Source organism: Eurypyga helias, unplaced genomic scaffold, assembly GCF_000690775.1.
Source record: "Eurypyga helias isolate BGI_N326 unplaced genomic scaffold, ASM69077v1 Scaffold31474, whole genome shotgun sequence".
NCBI classification, from domain to species: domain Eukaryota; kingdom Metazoa; phylum Chordata; class Aves; order Eurypygiformes; family Eurypygidae; genus Eurypyga; species Eurypyga helias.
Window position 1 is genome coordinate 2,755 of NW_010248640.1, and position 16,066 is coordinate 18,820.

Consider the following 16,066-nt stretch of genomic DNA (forward strand, 5'->3'; position numbering starts at 1 on the left):
AAAAGTGCAGTAAACAGAAACATTGTATTTAATAAATTGCTCAAAAATCTTTGCTAAAGATCTTATAAATTCAGTAATATTACAGAAAAAATCTAATAAATATTTAAAAGGTTAATTACCTCCTTAGTTAGATATTTGATATCCATCAGTTTTTAAGAATTAACATGAAAGCAGTATCTAGAATGAAAGGAACAGGGGATAGGAATACTTTTAAGGGTACATGACTACGTAAATTAAGGTATACATGAAAAATAAAAACAAAACCCCCAGACCTGACAAAACATTGCAAATTCCACTTCTTGATTAACTTTAGTCACTAATGGTTGTCCCTGGATAAGTCTGCATGATTTACAAAGCATATCCAAGGACTGAGTTTAGCCATCCCACCTATCATGGAAGATTTACAGAAAATTCCTATTTACAGTAACTGGAGTTAAGTGTGTAGGCATGGCCTAGTAACATCCGCAGTTTGAGTGCGTACAGATCCTATTTAAAGTGAAGAGGGAGGAAGGCACCCGGCAGAATAACATCTATAAATATCAGATGCAACGACAGGACAGAACTCTCCCAACAAGCCAAATAACTACCTCCCTTTCAGACAGACAGAAATTGTAATTACTTTATACTGGCAGATTAGATGTTTTTCTTTTTTTCTGATACAATACAGGCAGACTGTTTTAGTAACCAAAAGGATAACAAGCTGGACAGAACATTTTTAATAACGTTAATAATTAATAATGTTAATAATGTAGAAAAAAATTCTACATTTGATATCAAGTATCTGTACCGGTGAAGTAATTTTCTCCTTATTAAATATACTATAGAATAATTTATATAATGACACTATGCATTTAAAGAGAAAACCATGTCCCAAATCTTGTACTCTGATACAGGTACTTGTTGGGCATATGTTGGTGTATATATATATATACACAAATATATATATATTTATATATAGTTATACTTGGTGAAATTAACAAGACCCAAAGGTGGTATTGTCTAGGAATAAAAGGGGTTTGTTTGCTTTTGTTCACAAAAGTAACTTATCTAGCACCACACGTCAGAAAAACACAAAAATAGCACACTCTAGTTCTAAACAGCTATGTCTAAAATAGATTATATAGTAAAACAGATATTATACAGCATAATGTGGTATTCGATAAACAGATAAATATTTGCACTGTGTAGGCTGTTTATAGTATAACTTTATCTATACAGAATGAAAGCAAAAAGTTAACTGTATAGAGGTGAGCAGAACAACATTAAATATTATGACTCCAAAGCAGAGACAAAGTTAGAGTTGAAAGAATAGAGCAAGATAAAATGTTTACAGGCCATTACAAGTCCTTAAATTAGTAGTAAAATAAGGAATCGGTTGCTCAAGTTTAAGAAAGCAGTAAACAAGAGATTGCATTTACATGCAGATGTCTAAAACTTGTATTTCTTTTAAATCTATGCACAAAAAGTCATTTGTTTTTATTGCTTGACATTCAGTTATGGCTAGAGTATTTTTAACCTTTTTTGTTGTACTTTGGAAACAAGAATATTGTTAAAGGTGCCATAAAAATGGACAACATTGAAAACAGTTTGCAAATAAACCACCTAACACTGCAATTCTTTATACATTTTTAAAAAGCCTTGTCTGGGGTTTGTCATATGTTAAATATATTTAATCTGGGAAAATACATTGTAGCTTGAAGCCTCCCATTGGCCCAAACATCCAATACAAAAACACGTCTCCAGAAAAGGAGCAGGCAGACAATACAGTTACATATAAAGAAGCAGCCAGTTAATGTCCTAATAGTTCAAATGCTCACCACTGTTCTGTAACTTGTTTCTAAATCAGTGTAGAAATGAGGAACATTTTGGATTTAGAAAGGTGTACAGTACATATGCCTTTTTGTGAAATAAAATTCACTGTATTGCTTATGAATTCTCTGCATTAGATAGAGATAGCATTACAGATTGCAAGTTCCTGTAAAGTTTGTGCATCTACATTAAGACTTCGTGGGGTAGGTAATTTAGGGTAGCGTTTCTCAAACCGAAAGTCACAACCATTTGAAAGTTGCCAAAGCGTTTGGATTATTATCGCAACACCGTGTCAGGCAAACGTAGCTGGGTTCTATGTGAAGTGTAGCAGCGTGGTTCTCCAGCGCAGGGCGTGTGGTTGTGCTGGCTGCAGACGAGCGCGCCGGTCAGGGAACTCGTCCCACTTACTGGTGCAGCTCAGCCTCCCCGGCCTGGAGGAGCTGGAAGAGCTGGCTGTTGGCTGCAAGCGTTTGCAGGAGCCACGGAGTTTCTAAGTACTAGCAGCAGCTCAGTTCCTTCAGTTAGGAAATGCTGCCAGTATTTACAGCTGGTCTGTACTCCCTGCCCCAGAAAAAGTTAATTCCAGCACAGAGTGCCCTATGAAGAAATACAGCCCAGAGGGATTGTGCTTTCAGAAAGCTTGAGAAACACTGACTTATAGGAAAACAAGTATACAAAGGACATATAAACACCAAAAACATGCAGATGTTAACAAAAAGGTGTGATGTCACACATCAAGTTGAACAACTTGATTGTGAAGTTCAGCTTGAAGAAGTAGTAAGATTATGAGGGAAGACATACAAGTGAATATTGTAGCAGAAGAAATGAACGTATGAGTATTGATCTGAAGCCTTTATCATATTTTGTTTCTTATTTGGATAGCCTACTTATTGCTATAAAGTTATTGCTATATTCTACCCGTGATAAAGGCCAAAAAAAAAAAAAATCAACAGCAACATTACATATGAAAAAGGTAGAATACAGCTTTTATTTTGATGTTAAAATTCTATTAAATACCTGAATAAAGTTCCAAAGATGGACTGTGTATATCCTAAATGTTACGTATTTTTCCCCTCAAGTCCAGTGACTTAGCACTATTTAGTGAGCTATTATCACAGTACTAGGATTAAAGCACATACTGCAACGATTTTTAAATAAATACTCATCTAAATTTTAAAACTTTTCTTTTTGTTGTTGTATTTGGTATCTGTATACATTTGCCCTCATTTCCACCAAATGATTTACTGCCAGGAATATTTAAGCGTAAAGGAAATAGGAAACTAAGATTCAAATATATTAATGGATGAAACTTCTAAAGTAATAACTATTGGTACTAATAATGAAAAAATAATTCTAATAGTTTTATTTCTCCAGCTAAGGAAAATAAAGGTGTTTCTTCTGTGCAATCTGAATCAGCTAGCACAGGTAGAATTCATATACTGAATAGTCAAGAGAAAATTACTTATTATTTTAGGATATTTGATAGTAAATGCTGTTTCTGACATACATATTATTAAGTTTATCTACATCGGGGAGTTTAGGAATGTGTAGAGAAATAAAATACACATTGCTTGCACAGCTCATACTGTGCAGCCTGTTGTCGTCAAGTACAGACTGGGGAATGACTGTGCCAATCCAAAAAAAGATACTGTGATGTTTGGATCACCCCACTACATAATTCAGACATCTTGTAGATTGTACATATTAACAGCCTCTTGAATGGATACGCAAGTGTGTAAAGAACAGGTTCTATCGTGAATCAGCAATAGGAATTTTCTTCTACTGAAGATGCCAGGACACAAACTGATCATGCTCGCTAAGCAGCTGTCTGCCTGGGAAGGCCATTCCAAGCTAAACTCGACCATCGCCTTGTAAAACCGTAAGAAAAACCGTCATTCTATGATTCTATGATTCTATGAAAGGTTTCCCTATTTATTCAGCAACCTAAAGTAAACAACTAGAAGCCATATACCCTGTGAAAAAACCCTCAACCTAAGATACTGGAGAACTGATGCTTTTTGCAAGAAGACGGACATGTTTGCTGGCGAAATTCACTCTCTTCCCAATCTAACCAGTCTTGAAATCTTGCTCATTTTGTTTGTAGTTGCTTATTTTCTTTTCTACTTGCATTTTCAAAGGAATGTGAAGCCAAGGCTAAACAAGGCTAATTTGGACAGGCTTCCAGAATCCTACAGTTTGGCACTTGGAGACTTCCTAGACATTGCTGGTTTTGGTGCCATTGCAATCACTTGGCATTGCTGCCTTTGATGTACTAGATGTGAAAAAGTCTTCAGCCTCCGAGTTTCTTTCCAGTCAGGTTTTCTGCTTCACCAGGAAGCATGTGCAACAACACCACATCTGAATCGTGCTTGTATTCCTGCAGATCGGTTCCTTTCTATGTGACTTCACTGCCAAAACCAAATCATTACCTCGTCATTCTTACTGTACTATCACAAACTTGTTTGTTTTCTTTGACAAGAATTTAAACACCCAAACCCCATTTTCTATTGCAAAAAAACTGAAATTGAACTAGAAAAACCAGTCCTGTCGTTATAAAAATATCCAGAGGGTACTGAAATTAATTAATTTGTTTAATGGGTCAGCATTAGTTCAGTTTCTAAAATACAACTGCAAAACCTTTGCACGGTTTGGAGTACTTTGTTTTGAACAAAAAGACGACTGAAGAGCAGCAGTACTGCAGAACTGAGTAAGAAGGAGGCACGCATAGAGCATTTAGTTAAATATCCAGTTCTCGTGTGCCTGGGCGGGGGAGGGGGGGAAGGGAAGAAATACTAGCATATTTTTTAAAAGTAATTTGTTCCACCAGTAGTACTGGCCACCCTGTTGAAGAGTTTTAGAAGATCCCTGAGCACATTAGTTTCTGACTCTTAACCCCAGCTCCAAAATGATAGGGCTCCTGTTGTTGATAACGAGATGGATTGTCATTCACAGTTAAGTCAATCATAAGGTGCTTATCTATTTACCCTTTTTTTCACCAATCAGCACAAAGAACTGTCAGAAAATAACTTTTATTTTTCTTTTTTAAATAATAAAAGGGCACAAAATTTAAACAATCAATGTTTTGCGACAGTGGTTTAGGATTATTATCTGGCTGCCCCTCAACAACAGACAAGTGATTCAATCGACATTCCTTAGCAAAAAAAAAAAAAAAGAAAAAAAGAAAAAAAAAAAAGAAAAATCCTGTACAAATAAATGTTTTTCCCTGAGGGATCAAGGTTACACCCGCAAGTGCTCTATGTACATATTGCACTGTAGAGGAATGAAGAACATGTGCAAAAAAAGCAACGATGATTGAAGCTTACTAATCAAACCGTTTAATCGTGACTGCTATGTCATCTTGCATTTTGGAATGTCGGAACACAGCTATTCCTTTAATCTAAAATGTAAAAAACAAAAAAAAGAAAGAAAAAGAAAAACACACCTATACTATGGCACATTCAATGAAATAAAAAGTTTTCCAAAGACAAATAGACAAATTCCATCAAGAAAATAATACAAAGTTCGTTCATTTGTTTTTTTTCGTTTTTTAGAAAAATTACATTACTTTCTTTCATTGTTTCACATTACAAAATTTTTTTTTTTTAATGTTTACACAAATCACATTTTATTGCAGGAATATTTCAAGTGCCATCAAACATTTATAGAAGGGTTAAAAAAATAGAAGTCTCTCTAAAGTGGTCCAGACAAGGCTTTGTATAGAATAAATCTTTTTTCCACCTTCTATTTTTGACTTAAGTATTTTGAATACATTTTCTTTATTCCATTGACACTTAACAGCCTAGAAGCAGCCACTCACACGTACCCACGCACATATTCCTGTGCGTGCACAAATGTACTCACACACACAGGTGCACACACACACAGATATCTTGGTATCCGTAAGATAGATAAGCTTTAATAAAGAACAACCAAACTTAAAAACAGCCTCCCTTTTCACCTAATCCCATAGTTTTAAAAATGTCAAACAATGCTGGAGATGTTGAAGTAAATTAGGATGGTTCATGTGACAGTGTACTGTACGTTCTCTTTCCTAGAAGGCCCAAAAACCTCTCTGTGGATAGATGTAACACCCAATGAAAATATCTTTGCAGACTTTAAGGAACGGATCGTTCACAACTGATGTATTACATATTCCTTTATCTTCAGCTCTCTTCATGTTTTTATTTGTAGCAAACTGGCAGATTATGAAAATACTCATGTGAATAACCGCAGACCCCAAGTGTGCTTTTAACTGAGTGTTCAGTCAATCACCTGATACCAGGCCGTAGTTCCAGGGGTTCTGCAGAGCGCACTTCCTCTGCTGCGCTGGGCTCTTACATGACCAGCCACTCGGACGTCCCCTTTCATAAACGTCTCCATGGTGACAGAAGTCTTACCAGAACATCTGCCATGCTGTATCCCTGTCCCCCCCTCTATGAAGGGCAAGACAAAACCAGTGTTCTATGGCCAAGTGCAATCAGGAGAGCAGAGCTGCTTAGGGTCTGTGTGCACAGCCTGATTTAACAAGGTGCCAGTGCACAGGAGCCCCCATGGGCAGAAATGACAGCACTTTCTGGCCTGGAAGATCACGTCACAAGCTGTCTTCAAATACAAAGGGCTTTTGGCTAAGGCCCTGTCTGGAACCTTTTTATGGTTATGCATTTTATTAGTAAATGCTCCAAAAAGGTCTGCTGTCGATGACTTATGGGTGTCAGTATGCTGGACTAGATACCAAAAAAATGGTTGGTAAAGCACTAATATTCATCAGGAAAAGGTAAGAAAAGGATGTGACTGAGAGTTAATCCCCAAATATTTTGCCTGGTAGTCTACTTATTGTCAGAAGTAGGAGTTGTAACTCACTCTATAAAAAGTACAGGTCTTAGGTCAATATTTGTTAGTTGACACTGAAATTAAGTTTAGTTGATCTTTACAGGACTAGCACCTAAGGCTGGTCACATTCAGAAAACACCTGTTAGTTAAAAGGATTGCTTTAAAAATAGGATCACACATTGGAATGAAAGTACCATATCATGGCAGTTACTCCAATAAGGTAAACAATGATTCTAGGAAAAGTGTTTCAGTGGGACTGGAGAGAGCACGTGCTGGACTGTGAGCCACCTCTGTGGGAGCAGGCAGGATGGAGCACTAAAACGACAGCTCGATGGACCTTTTCGAAAAGCTCTCTCATGCCTAGATCCCCCCTCCCACACTCCGGAGGCCTACTGCTTTGAAGGGGAAACAGACGATGCTCTGTTCTCCCCCTCCTTTCAAACCACAGAGATGAGTGACAGCTGTAGGCTTCCCTGATGTGGCAGACTATAAATTTTTTAATAGGATTCGTGGCTAAAGGTCTCAGTTTGGCCCCAAATGAAATATGTTCAAATCACAGAATAAACCCATTTGTCTTGTAACAGCCCACTGACGTAATTTTCCTTTTTAAGATGGGCTTCAGTGTGCTTCTACTTATTTCCATTATTTCTCAACAACTATAACGTATGTAAGAGATTGTTTATCCCTGGATATTAAAGCAGTGCAAGCGCATTCTGTCTCACTCCTTTTTCTTTTCTAAGTTTCTGGCTTTTTCTTGTGTACTTCACCAGAAACTTAATTTGTGTAGGCCTACAAGGCATCCAGTTACACATCTTCATCTCATCCAAATCAGTTATGCACCTCTGGCTCAAACAGCCACAGTTTATTTTGTGATGTCATTTACTTTCAATCCCCTTCCTTCAGAACTAGGCTTACTTGCCAAATTTGATCAGAGACAGTGTTCTTCCTAAAGGGAGTGGTAATTAAAATAAATACCGCAAGATTCGGCTTATTGGTTGGTGATGCAATACGGGAATCACAATTTCAGAACTGCAGAATGCAGATCTATGACATGAATGATTTCCAGGCATTATACAGAGTACAAAACAACGCTTTCTGGCAACAGCGTGCCCTTACTTCATTAGTCTGTCCTCGTCTGATAAAGTGCATCTTTTTAAATAAGGAGAGCAGTGGATTTCTCTGTTCAACTACCTGAAATTAAACTACTGGATGCTGGAAGAACATCAGTCAGTGTCTCATCTCGCTGAAAAGACCTCCTTGTGGGTTTTGATAGGCTAGAGTTTGGAGTTTGAAAACATTGTTTACGATATGGAGTACAAAAGTGTGTAATACTATGTATAAAAATTACTTTTCCACATACATGTCATACACACATACTTTTACTGTAGATACAGACTTGAGGAAATACCTTCAAACCTGGATTTATGTTGGGCAGAAATACACTTTGTTTGACAGCTTTATTTTCAAGGATGCTGTGTTACTCATTTGTACATGGTCTGTAATTGCTTGGTTTAACTCTGACCACGGAAACCCAGCACCTTTGAAAATGAGGCTTCTGACTTGTGCACCTAAATTTGAATTTAGGCATGTAATTTTAAACATCCAGGTTTGAAAGATTCAAAAATAAAAGTACCTTTGAATTTAACAGCTGAAAAGCTTGCGTTTAATTTAGAAAATTGTCATTAGTTTTCAACTCTTCAAAAAAAATCTGTAACCATTTCAGGATATGACCAGCCTCTCTTTAAAAGTAACATGGAAAACAGCAGCATAAATACCTCCCAATGTACCAGTACCTGCCAAACCTTTTTCAGTTAAACTTGAATTTCTGGTGCACATGCAACACAACAATGAACACGCTAGCATTTAATTTAAAGAAAAAGGTGCAAAATGAAAGTGCCTTATCAATTCAACAAGAAAAGCTATACCAGTAACTACATTTTATATTAATTAAAACAATATATAAACAATATCTCTTTTGCTATATATAGTCTTCATGCCCATTTACCCTGTAATATATTATAATGCTATTGTTGCTATTGCTATGGACCCTTTTCATGCCGTTCTGTCTACTGGCAAACAGTGGTAGGTGAAAAAAATCGTCCTTCATGAAACAATGAGCAAGTTGTGCAAACTGATGCTGAAATCTCTGCAATGCACACCAGTCGCTGATTACTAGGTGGACTCTCTGTTCTGATCAACAAATTGATTGTTCTGTCAAAAGTCTGGGCAGTGAACTACAAGAGAAAACAACCTTCTGACATTAGTACCCTCAGTCTGTGTAAACAGAGGTCAAGGATTGAGAAGCTGAGACAGAAAAAGGGTCCATATTGGTAGGCATAATGGAAATCATATGCATGAGAAAAACAAGTTCAACTTTGTTTCATTGTTTCCCATCCTTCGCCTGACCCCGACCGCCAAGAGATGTGCAGTGTGTTGGCTCCCTAGGTCTGTGCAGGGCCATATAAAGTGTCTTGGTTTTCTTTTTTTTTTTTCTTTTCCTTTCTTTTGTTTTAATGTTTGTACTTCGGACATTCTAGAAGTGCTTAGGTGATACGTTTACCCATCAATTTGCATCGCTGGCTCAAATTCTGAAGTGAACAACTCCTTGTAAAGTGGAGGAAAATGAAGTCGTACAATGTCTGGGTATATTGCTTTAAATGCCATAAGCTTTTCTGTATGTCGTCCACACAGTGCTCTTAAAGTAGACACTTTGCATATTAACTGTAAAAAAATGAACAGAAGTCATACGGTCACACATATGGAACTAGGCCTCCCAGTCTTGCCCTTAGGATTAAAGCTCTCCCAAACACTTGGAGTTCACCTCAATTGTTTACCTTAACAATGACATTTCAGATGTGTAATCATGGATGTTTGTTATGTTAGATTAAAAGGAAAAAAGGGGAACCCACTAAAAAGCTCTTTAAGTAACGGTTTAATGCTGTTTGTGAAATAGTATCTTCTTTAAGTTCCTGGGAAAATGTATCATTAGGCTTCCTTTACTCACTTGCCTACCAAGCAGTGGATTGATACAGAAGTATTTCATGGCTGGATCTTCATCCATGAAACTTAGTCATTCTCTGGGAAGAGTAGTCCTGACTACTTTTAGACCCACTGTGAATATTATGGAGGGAGCTGGCAGTGCAATAAATTAGGCTTTTTTAATTTATGCCAAATAAGGTAAAAAGGAACAGACCAGAAAAATCTGTACTTCAAAAATATCACTTAGTGAGTAAATGATTAGTATCAAAGTACATGGAAGAAACTTTCTTCCCACAAAGGTATCCAAAGTATTGGAAAAGAATTACTTGAGCTAGGGTTTGAAATAAGGACAATCTGCAAAGCCTGGGCTGGACCATTCTGCTTTTGTTGTACTGAATCCTGTGGTGTGTAACTCAGCAGAGGCTTTCCGACTGTGTGGAATTCTACAAGGACCTACCTCTGTAAGAAGTGCCTACCCTTCCCTAGTTCTTCAGATTTCTTCTTTTTTTTTTAACATCATACCACTTTTCCATTTTTGAAAAATTACATGCAGATGCAATTGAAGATGTAATTGGCATAATACAATGTAGTGTCTCTTTTCCTAGGCATCAGTATTTGGAAGAACTGCTGAGAAAAAGGCTGTGTGGGGAGCTTCTCATGGAAGCCTGAAAAACAAGGTTAGTTGGGGTATTGCATGTTACAACACCTCAGTTGCCATGCAGGCAGGGTTTTCACGAGGATTAAGGCACGCATCTTGTAGAACGTAAATACCGTTCTGTGTGGCAGAAACGTTGTGTAGGAGAAATAAGATAAAAACTGTCATTGCTTTTCCTGAAGTTCAACACTAAAATACTTAGTCTCAGACCATTTTCAACCTGGTTCCCTAGGACATCATCATTTCACCTCTTCTGGTTTTTAGTAAAAAGTTTCAGCTAAGTACCTTGATTCTGAACAAACAATTTTGGGTTTATAAGTAACAAGCTAACTGCATAAAAGCTTTTACACCATAGTTAGGATACCATTCAGAAGAAAGCATATTTTCAGAGTCATGTGACATGGCACAGCATGGTTCTTACCTTTGTTAGAATTCCATCTTCTCTGTGGTTCTTCTGTAGGACGTGCTGAAGTGCTAGCTGGATTTTCTGTTGGAGTTTTTCAATTTTTACTTTCTCCTGAAGCCACGAGCGATCTAAATATAAATGGAGTTAACACCTCTAGTACTGCACATCAATCACAGTGCACCAGGAAGTACTGTGTTACTGATTCATCTTTCTTCTTGGCAACCTTCCTTCCACTCCTTACACACTCTTACAGAAAATGAGTTTCAAAATTAATATGTTTCAGAGTATATTTATTATGTGCCTCTAAAGTTACTTTTATAAAGCCCTTAATTAAAAGAATGCAATGTATCTGAGTAAGATTTATTAATCATTTGCTAACAAGGTCTGTAAAATGCTGGGTATTTACAAAATGAAGCTAGCAACCTTTTAGTGGGAAATTAATCGATCATGTAATGAGCATGTAGATGGAGTGGATCTTCTTGCTAAGGTCTACAGTGACATACAGAAAACTCAAGAAGGGAATACTCAGCTTTAAAAAAAAAAAGCAGCTCCTAAACTTTGTAGCAGAAAAGTATTATGAGCTGCTACACCCTCTGTGGGGCAGAACTGTGGGTCTGTGACTTACACACTAAGACAAAGGGCTAATATACTTCTGATCTGGCAAACAGCATGAGAATATATTTATGATAATCTCAATAAAGCCACTGTTGCTAACAGACTCTTCCACCCCCACTCCCGAGACCGCTAAGGTGCAGTCTAAAACCAGAGCGTTTATTTCCTTGCGTGTTAAGCCAGACACAGACTGACTTTCTGCACCGGTATCTTGTTTCACCTGACCTACTAAGCCTTCCCAGAACCTGGAGTACTGTGCGTATGTATCCACTTGAGATTATTACATTACTTGAGTCGCAGATATGGTAGACCCAGGCTGACTCTCGGGTGCCATGTGTATCTGGCCCCATGATTTTTACTGTACCTGGTTTCATGATGGGGACACATACCTAAGCTACCTTGGTACCTTTGTACCACACCAGAATGGCAATCCTGCTTAGCAGACCTGAGGTGACACTGGAAGCATTCTGTCATGTGCTGCTTGCAAGCCGGCTATGGAAATTCAGTGGCTACCTTCTGCCTAGCTCGCCTAGGTTGGCCCAGTGGTCCTTCTCACATGCATTTAACTGAGTCCTCAACAAGGTAAAATTTTGGAAAACAAGGGCTTAGATTTCCAACTTAACAAACTTCTTCCTAAATTCTCAGGTTTTAATGTGTTTATTAAAATAAAAATTTTGGTCATGGAGGAGACACTCGGAAAGATGATATTTCACACTATCTGATATTCTTAACATTATCATTAAAAATACTTCAAAATAAAACCAATCTCTACCAAATAAACCTAGAGCAAGCCTTTATTACTTACCTGCTGACATTAAAACAAACGCAGAAAACAAAGCTATCTCATCTTCTGTCAGGTGCATAGAACATAAGCTTTTTCCAAATTCAAACACAAAACTAATGAAGTCTTCACAACCTGCCAAAAAGAAGGTACAGCTCATGCCACATTGCTTACAACTACTTTAGAGCTACAGTAGTTGATTTATTCTGATGGAGGTGAAAAAGACTTCTTAGGTGAATGGTGTTCTCCTTAAGGACTGTGGAGCGATGGCAGCGCGATCTCCCTCATATTTACACTTACCACCCCAGTCCCACGAGTCCCCAGCTACCACACCAGGGCAGCCGGTATTGTGAAGGTTTTGCATGCTGTATCTTTTCCACATTTGGTTCTTCCGGGGTAAATATGGACAAAGCTCAAGCCATTTTCAAGCTCAAAATTGGTTTAGCTTTGCTTCTGTTCTAAGCGGAACTGGCTCATGTCGCTGTAGACTGGAGGTTTGAAATGTGTACTTGAAAAGTGCTGATTTTAAGACACAGAAAATATGGCACAGAGAAGTAGGGGGGGGAAGCGAGGCATACAAGGTACATGCAGAAGCAAAGGGAGAAGCTGAGGTCTGAAAGCTTTTCATGCAGAAAAGGGACTTGGTCTCCTTTCATCCATCCTCTTGCTCACACAGCTGTAAGTCAGGTTACCGCTGCTGTTGCACATGCTGTTACACAGTTGGCGAAAGTGGAGCCCTGCTTTGAAGGGGATTGCAACCTGGAGGAAGAGGGCTCTCCTCTGCACGTCTCAGCCCCAACCCAGCCTAAACTTCTGCATGTAGTTGGTGACAGAATAAAGTTCTCTTTCATGGGAACCCACACCTGATACTTCATTCTCTGAATGGTTTGCACGCAGACCTGGTACCGTGAGGAGTTTTAGAAAAGCAGAGAATACTTCAGTCACTGTACAGCATTCTCTGCCGCCGTATTTTCAATGCCCCCCAAAATGGCTTGCATCCCAAATCTATACCCAGTGAAATGCATCCTTTTAAAATTAGCAAAAAAATACAGAAAAAATCAAAATAATAAGCTGTGGTTTAATAAAAATAGCGATTTATAGTATTTTACCTGCAAATAACTGGACTTGCATATTACAAACACTATGAACATGTGCAAAGCAGTACCATCAGTATAGCCAAAATAAGCTTAAAATCTGCTGCCTTTTCCACAAGATACATAAAATGTTACACTAGATGTGGCTTCTGTTCTCAACAGGTGTGCCCAAACTGCTCTCCTCCACTCCGAGTGCTGAATTCAACACCAGCAGGTCCTTCTCTGCATAGAGTTACAGGTGTTTTAACTCCTGACATCCACTTGGCCTCCAACAGCCAGCATGACTGCTTACCCGATAAGCAGTCGGAGCTCTGCAACTCTTTTATTTGAATATTGTATCCTGAATTTTTCAAAGCAGCTGTCCCCTTGGGTTTGGTGTTTTGTTTTTGGGTTTGGTTTTTTTTTTTAAGATACCACACTTGACATTTCCTTACCTAAGGACTTGAAAACCTCTGGGCTAGCGTACTTGCCATCAAAGTAGACTGTGTTGTTCTGGGAGTCAAAGGCACGGCACATTCTGATGAACACAACCTCTAAAGACCCTAAAACAGAAACAGTGTATGTTTGACTAGTTAGGTAGAGACTTCAGTTGCAAAGAGCACATGAGGATTTAAAAATTCCCTATGCTCTGCATTCACTATCAGTTAAATAGGGTAGTAGGTTTCTGAGGTGTCACAGAGCATAGTTTGATTTGCTAGTAGAATTAAAAGAACTCCCATAACCCCCTTTAGAAGTTTCTGCTAAAGCAACTTAGTTAATGCTAATAAACAAAAACTTTTATTAGAGTAATGAAGTCTCCGAAGTCAAAGCAGATCACTTAGATTTACGTTCACAAAGCTTTGACAACTTTGTCCGGCATTTGTAAACTGCACTACTTCTACAACATCTTGTATAGAACAATCTGGATTTTCACCTTGAAATACATTATTCACTATTAGTAAGCCAAAATAAAAAGTTTGAATCCAACTTTTCCACTTTACACCCTCCTTTCTCCCTTTGTTCATAATGAAGCTTTCTAACTCATTCAATCCGGAGTAACTTAGGAGGTATGTAAATTCAGACACAGACAATTTGTAAGGTTTTTCCCTTGCATTATTTTAAATGATCATTTTACAACATGTGTATGTGTATACAATCCCCATATACAAGTAACGCCTTCCTCGGTCAAAAACTGTAAGAAGCAGACCTTAAAACTGACCCACATACCTGCTTTTAAAAGCACAATTTGATCGTTTTGACACAGTTCCATAAAGCCATCAATGCGTTTGGCAAATTCCACTACATACTGTATAGCTTCCGTTATTTTGACTGCGCATAACTGCCACATTACCTCTCTTTGCTGTTTGAGAGAGAAGAAAGATTGCAAAAATTACTAACCAAGGTTTGGAAAGCCCATTTTCATAATGTAACACTGAGCTGAAAAAAACCCCAAGAGCGGAGTGAATTCCCTCCAGCACTCCTGGCTACAGTCTGCTTATAAGACATTAGGGGAATTAGCCTCAAAAGCAACGCCTCATGTGGACGAGTGACAGTGCAAACGTAAGGCTTCTGCAGTGATGTCAGAAGAGATCCAAGTTGGAGTGTTTGAATTAATAAGCCAAAGATGTCAAAGTATAGTGATTCTGGTCATTTCAGTGGGAATTTTATTCGCTGCATCAAGGAGGAATGCTTGTTCACACTAGCAGTGCACAGTCATGTTTCCCTCTCAACTTCCGTATTCTGTACTGCACGTAAATTATCTAACTACCTCGTCTTCATACGGATATGTATAAAGATGTGCACATGTGAAGGTCATCTTGTTAACAACACAGAGAAGGCATGCAAGTAGTGATTTTTTTTGATATGTTGATAATAATTCAGAACGAAATTACCTAACGAGTGGCAATAATTATATTATTAAAGGTTAAATATTTGTTCTGTGGAAATGAAAACTACGTTTAAAGAACAGTGTGCTTTAACAGTGCTTCCCTGGACAGTTTTCCAGAAGTAGCCATTTGGTAGGAGTTTGTGGAGGGAAGGCATGCTGGAAATACAGGCACTGATTAAATCCCACAGGAGGCGCTGGCGGAACGGCAGCACCGTGCTGCTGTTCGACGGGCAAGACTGTGCGACCACGGTAGCATGAGTCAGGGCTACAGCCAGGCCAGGGCTGGGAGTCCGACAGGTTGGTGTTTTGTAAGCACCGCGTGGAACAGGCCGTGTAAAATTACAGACCCTGGTGGCTTCAGCTTTTGCTGTTGTTGATCCAGGAGACTACAAATTAAGAAATGAAAATCACATGCCATTTCGGGTTGAAAAAATTTCTCTGGTTTCTTGACCTTGTTTGTCAGTCACAGGCTGATCGATTTTAGGGGCATGCCTTTGCCCTTCCTGTACGTGCAAAAATCACAAATGCAACGGCTGTCCTAACCATCTTGCTGCTTATGCATCCAGTGTATTATTGTTCTGAAACCACACAAAAAATACACATTCCTGAGAGTAAACAGAAAGCAGTGAAAAAGTGCATTTTGCAGTGTGTTATGGGAATACCACGCTTCAAAAAAGAGCATGCCGTAGTTTGGTGTGCTTTTTTACCTTGTTCTGGTAGTTCTCAATCTCTTCCTGCAGAAAAGTCTGCCATGTTATCTGCTGTAACTCCTCTCTCAAGTACTGGCAAGTTTCCATGTGGGACTTGGAAATGTTCTGTGCGAGATGTTCTAAAGGGAAGACCGGAAAGTGACACACGTTAACACTGCCGAGCTGCACCTCCAGACACCACAAAGCCAGCACATTCCAGCTGCCACAGGGGGCCGGGAGGGGGCGACGCTTTAGTTTCAGGCCTCGCTGGGCCCAGACGGCGGCGAAGGCACGTCCCCAGACCGCGGAGCGCAGAACGCAGCGCGGCGGTCCCTGCTCGCGGC

At 38.8% G+C, this 16,066-nt stretch overlaps 1 protein-coding gene across 1 annotated transcript; it reads right to left on the minus strand.

Moving 5' to 3' along the window:
- Positions 1–7,758: 7,758 nt before the first annotated feature.
- Positions 7,759–15,864, minus strand: RORA (RAR-related orphan receptor A). Its single transcript, XM_010151136.1, has 6 exons — positions 15,741–15,864; positions 14,373–14,505; positions 13,601–13,708; positions 12,097–12,207; positions 10,695–10,807; positions 7,759–9,360 (listed from the first exon to the last, which is right to left on the minus strand). The coding sequence occupies exons 1-6, from the start codon at positions 15,828–15,830 to the stop codon at positions 9,196–9,198; spliced, it is 720 nt and encodes a 239-aa protein (XP_010149438.1). The 5' UTR covers positions 15,831–15,864; the 3' UTR covers positions 7,759–9,195.
- Between the last annotated feature and the right edge of the window lie 202 nt (positions 15,865–16,066).

What these genes read in the sequence shown, in the direction of transcription:
- RORA (XM_010151136.1), bottom strand. Translation starts at nt 15,830, where the DNA reads ATGGAAACTTGCCAGTACTTGAGAGAGGAGTTACAGCAGATAACATGG. An exon ending in TTGAGAACTACCAGAACAAG is followed by an intron (nt 14,506 to 15,740) that starts GTAAAAAAGCAC and finishes TCTCTCAAACAG; the next exon opens with CAAAGAGAGGTAATGTGGCA. An exon ending in AAGATGGAATTCTAACAAAG is followed by an intron (nt 9,361 to 10,694) that starts GTAAGAACCATG and finishes ATTTTTTTACAG; the next exon opens with TTAATATGCAAAGTGTCTAC.